The sequence below is a fragment of the Emiliania huxleyi genome (genome assembly GCF_000372725.1).
Source record: "Emiliania huxleyi CCMP1516 unplaced genomic scaffold EMIHUscaffold_4481, whole genome shotgun sequence".
NCBI lineage: Eukaryota > Haptophyta > Isochrysidales > Noelaerhabdaceae > Emiliania > Emiliania huxleyi.
The window spans coordinates 177-1,718 of NW_005198629.1; the positions used below are offsets into that span (position 1 = coordinate 177).

Genomic DNA, 1,542 nt, shown 5'->3' on the forward strand with positions numbered 1-1,542 from the left:
CCGCACAGTAGGCTGTGTCAACTGTGCAGAGTGCCTGTGGGCAGCAGAGGAGCTGCTCTCCAGGCTTCTGTCGCAAAGACAGAGACGAAAGAGCTGCATGCCACCGATCCGAAAGCGCTGTCGAGGTTCGCCGAGCGCGGCGCAGGTTGGAGGACACCGTCACCGACGAGCGCGTTGGAGTATTCACTCCGGACAAAGACGGCCGCACGCACACGAGCCGCGGTCGTCTATACCACGGTCATAGTGGCGAGGCGCGGGACCGTCTGTGGCGAAGTGGGTCGCGTCCCCCGATTTCCGTCAACCCAGCATCCAAACCCTTTAACACCCAAAAAGACCTGGAAACCCCGGTCTCCGGGGATCAGAGATGTATATCTAATACCCGCTGGTATGTTTGTTTTTCGGGTTTTACCCGGGGTTCCTCTCTTCGGATTTTTTTGGCCTTTGCCCTTCTTTCTTCCTGCTTGCAACAAAAACTCTCTGGCTAGTTCCATTTCACTCTGACACGCTAATCTTGAAAACGTCCAACGGAGCTCCGTGTTGCTCCCAGCGCCCTCCCCCGCGCTTCCTGCGGCCATGGCCGATGATACTAGTATGAGAGGTCATCTGGCTACCGCGAGCGCGACTCAACTCGCCGACGTCGTCCGATGATTGTGCCTCAAAGTCAGCCTCCGGAGGCTATCGTGGGGTCGAGGGAGCCGGCAGTAGCCGTGACATGTGGTTCCACCACCCCTCGTATGCTTTGCCTCTGACCGCCACCGTTCCCAGGCTGCCAAATGGGATGGAAAGGAAGGCTCGGCGAGCGTATAGAAGCGTGCTCGACCTCGTCGTGGCAACCTGCACGGCAGCGCTGGTAGGCGCGATGAGCGTCGTGCCACCTGACCCGAGACGGGTCGCAGGCGTCGTACCGAGCGCGTCGAGACCGTGTCCTGATGTGATCTGCACGGGTGAGTCACGTCGGCGTCAAAGGAGCGACGTGCGACCTGTCAGAGCTTGATCTCCGATCTCAGCGGCGTCGAGTCGTCTCCGGCGCGCGACAAAGGTACATACCCAGGACGCGCAGAGGCAGCTGCGACCCAGCGGAGTGGACGGTAACGCACCGCGCCACCTGCTGTGCGTTACCGTCCACTCGGCGGGGTCGCAGCTGCCTCTGGAAGGCACCGAGATGTACCTTTTTCGCGCAATGGTCAAAATCAAGGTTTTGTAACGCGAGCTGTGCCACAGTGAAATGGAACTAGCCTCAGCACGGCACACCATCTCTCTATGAACAAGCGGCTTCGTGCCGGCTGCCGCTCAATAGCACTTTTCGGGCCGCAGCGGCTCTGGAGTTGCCCCGCGTGCGCAGGGGCATCTCTCCTCACGCGGATGTGCGCATGGGCGTCTTTCCTCCGGGCGCCGGCCCATCCTCGACCACGAGCGTGCCTCCGAAGCCGAGGTTAGTGCTTGGCGGCGGCTCAGCGGCCGCACGGCCTGCAGAGGTTGGAGGTTGAGGGGTGAGGGCTGGAGCTGGGGCTGGGGCTGGGGCTGGGGCTGAGGCTGAGACCT

At 61.5% G+C, this 1,542-nt stretch overlaps 1 protein-coding gene across 1 annotated transcript; it reads left to right on the forward strand.

Annotated features, from left to right (window-relative positions):
• Positions 1 to 1,180: 1,180 nt before the first annotated feature.
• EMIHUDRAFT_256195 (hypothetical protein) lies at positions 1,181 to 1,487 on the forward strand (the record flags this gene model as incomplete). Its single annotated transcript, XM_005768798.1, has 2 exons — positions 1,181 to 1,200; positions 1,343 to 1,487. 2 exons carry the CDS (start codon positions 1,181 to 1,183, stop codon positions 1,485 to 1,487), a joined length of 165 nt encoding a protein of 54 aa, XP_005768855.1.
• Positions 1,488 to 1,542: the final 55 nt, after the last annotated feature.